We start from the raw sequence: 3,679 nt of genomic DNA on the forward strand, positions 1-3,679 counted from the left end.
CCATTGTGGGTCTGTTTATATCATTCATGTCAAAAGAATAAGGTGAAGTGTAGGATTTACGTGTGATTGTTTCGTGACGATTATGGGTTTCTAAATAAATAATATATTTGTAATATCTCAATGAGTCGAAATTTAGATTTTTCTGACTTTTCGTGACTTAGTGTAAGTCACTTCTTCAGAGAATAAATAACCTAATTAAAATTAATCCAAGTATAAATAGCACGTTGGAACAATGCAAGAATAATATTGGATCAATCAAAAACAGGTCTGAACAAGTTAATGTCATGTCATTCCGGTCAAGATGATTCATAAGCGATCTGTATGTAAATTTGTGCGTGTGGGTATTGTTCGATAAGATTTAAAGAATAAGGTTAAATGCGAGTGCATTGTATTAGTTTATGCTACTATATCTAACTAGATCACACGTATTCTTTAATTGGATGTCGATAAAATTAATTCACAGTAACATGATATGACCTATATAAAATAGCATATATAATGCAACTACTCGACCTACTGTGTTGTGCATAATATAAACCGATTTCACGTCCATAACTAATTAGATGAACAATGTCAGTCAATCTGTTCTTCCTCGTCACAGTAATTTCTTATCAAACTGTGTATCCAGTTGTGAGCATTCCTACAACAACTGAGATGAACAGCAATACCACTGCATCGAATAAATCATCAAGTCTACTGAATTGGAGAAATACAATCTCACAATGTGTTCGATTGTATATGGAACCAAATCAACTTGGTGATTGGTTTGATATATGTGATAGTAATGAGCTGCTCTCATCAACATTTGTTTGGAGAACCAAATCGATTTGTACAAGTGGAAATACGAATCCATTCAGAAAAACATATTGGTTAATATATGAGTAGGTTTGTCCAATTTGATATGATCCGTTGTGAGGTTTATGTTGTTAATGTGGATCTACGAAGCTTTGTCCACTTATCCGTTAATTCTATTCTCATGAAGTTATGTCACGGAATTCCTTGAAAACCACTAGAATTTAATAGTTATGCTTATAGTTTGTAATTCATGATACAATCACAACCAACTGTCATGATGATTTCCGGTTCTCTATGTGGTACATCTTGTATTAGTATAAAGACAACATACTGTTTGGTGAATTTCCGTAAACTAACAAAATTGAAGATCACCATTCATTTTGTTGTGTAGAATTAAGAATTAGAATTAGTTGACTGGAGACACGAAAATAATTTCATTCAGTGATGATGAAGCGTTGTAGACCAGTCTGTGTGTGTGTGTATGTGTGTGGTGATGCATTTCGTCTTTCCAATCAATGTTATCAGTTGATTCACGAAATTCAGTTGGTCGACTTACTTTAGATATTCCGATTAAATGACGAATGGAAAGAGTGTTTGCTTCGTTTTGAATATCTTCGGATAATAGGTAGGTAATTTGCCTAATTATCTGATGCTTCCATTGTCTCCTACCAACGATCGTCATATGTGAAAATATGAATATAAAATGAGAAAAGATCAGTGAGAATATCAGTTAATTTTGTACACCTTCGCTGTCCTCGTTGGTAATGTAAACACATATGGTTTTCAGCAGAACAAGTTATGTGTTTATCTGTGATCAAATGATGACTCGCAAATTGTGGTTCAGTTGATCTACACTTAAGCAGCATCCGTTGAATGAATAAATAATGTGTAGAGTAGTTCTAGAGCAAATACATTCCACAGAACTGTGATACTTTCAGATCTATAAATAAATTGAATTAATTATCATCATGATTAATTTATGATTTTCATATCTACTTTTGCACGATTTTATCCATCTTTGTTTAGACGATCTCATTTCGCAGGACCTTACATACTACTCAGTGCCAGTAAATGTATTGACGATATAAATCAGTATAAACTTTCGGCAACTATGTCAATACTGATCTGTGTAGAGAAACTAACGGCAAAATGGGATGTGTTTGTTTCTTGTCAATATCCAAAACGACCATGGAGGGAATTTTTCCCAGTAAACTGGCACTCTGATTATAAAGTCATATCTAAATCTGGAACGCAATCAGCTGATGGAGCCGAAGTTTCCTCACTGGAAGAAATAGAAAGTTTGTTGGAACTACAGAAGAACAGTGTCAACAATAAATAATTACAAGTACAATCTCTTCGTTTTAATTCCGTTCGTCAAATATTGAGGTGAATGCGGATATCAGTCTAGTATGAGAGAGAGAGAGAGAGCTGAAAATGATGTTTGTAATTGTTTTGAATCAATGGACGTAATTAGTTTGATCAGAATCACGATGAATATTGACTGATATTTATGACGGATAACAGTTCAATATCTATTGTTTTGTGTCTTTATACACCACTAGTTATCACATAATTTATTCGCAAATGAAATTACTACTTATTCGCTCTTGTACTCTACTAATCCAATGACGTTCGTTCGGTCTGATCAGCCTAGCGTCCTATTAATCCATTGCTCGTCTAGCCCGTCCCTCTGAGTCTACAATGCCAACAACAGCTTCCACTATGCGAATTATTTATTTCAGTCATACTGGGTTCATATATCATTCAGACAGACCGCAAAGCACCATAAGTAGGAAATAACATTTATACACAATAAAGCCAGAAAGTGACTGTGAACGTGGGAGACCGAAATCAATAAACTGAGTATAACTTATGAACAGAAAATCATGTTATAATAATAATAATAATAATAATAATCTGTCGATCAAAACGAAGCTTCTAATAAGTGGAATATAGATATACATAATTTGATCACTGAATAGTTATACCACAGGAGTATATAGATAATATTAGTCCATTAATAGGTCTCAGGAATTACTCGTAATTTAATCTTCGCTAGGATATAACATATTGTTAGTGGTAGATGTTATTGGGAAAGGTGAATGTTAAACACCAAGTGTCAAGAATACGATAATGATGGTGTTCTAAACAATTTAACCTCCTAGTTCACCGACATTAATTAAGCTGGTTGATAATCATCGAGTTGTGAAAATATAACTTGTCAGTCCACGTCGTTCCAATCAGTAAAATTTCAATGCAGTGTTGTTCAATGTTCCAACAGAGAGTTGACCGAGAGAGTAGTACAGATTGTTTTGTAAGAACGTGGCATTTATCCAATTCTCTGTTGTAAGTGAACATTCTGTTCTCCAGAGTTATTTATCATGACCTACTATTTGAAATGTCATTGTAAATAACGTACAGTTATCATATGAATAATGAATTTGTATAGGTACATAATGAATGATTTCCACTCACTGGTCAATGAGAATGACTCTACAAATAATTGATGGTTACTGTGAGAACTCATAGACGTTCAACACATTAACCAAATTTGGTTTTGAGGGAACACATATGCTAGACTGAATTGCAGATTAAAAAGAAATAACTACACTCTTTTATTGATTAGGTATTTCACTTATCTTACCATACTACTTGGTATTGTACAGTAGATTAAATGATTATCAATCAATTTGAAGCCTTCCTCTCTGATTTCTTTGTTGAAATGAACTGCTCATCTTAAATATTGTCGATTTTTCTGAAGTTTCGAACCACTTTATTGTTTGTAGTTGTATCGCCTATCTCATTTGATTGTTTACTCCCTTTGAAGTATCCTAATACTCTGTAGAAATTTACTGTAGACAGCTTGTTTATTTCGAATCGATGG

The 3,679-nt window shown here is 33.5% G+C and overlaps 1 protein-coding gene across 1 annotated transcript; it reads left to right on the forward strand.

The window, feature by feature from the left end:
- Positions 1 to 422: 422 nt before the first annotated feature.
- MS3_00002520 (uncharacterized protein) lies at positions 423 to 2,146 on the forward strand. Its single transcript, XM_051210117.1, has one exon. The coding sequence runs from the start codon at positions 1,775 to 1,777 to the stop codon at positions 2,132 to 2,134; it is 360 nt and encodes a 119-aa protein (XP_051064090.1). The 5' UTR covers positions 423 to 1,774; the 3' UTR covers positions 2,135 to 2,146.
- Positions 2,147 to 3,679: the final 1,533 nt, after the last annotated feature.

Source organism: Schistosoma haematobium, assembly GCF_000699445.3.
Source record: "Schistosoma haematobium chromosome Unknown HiC_scaffold_194, whole genome shotgun sequence".
NCBI lineage: Eukaryota > Metazoa > Platyhelminthes > Trematoda > Strigeidida > Schistosomatidae > Schistosoma > Schistosoma haematobium.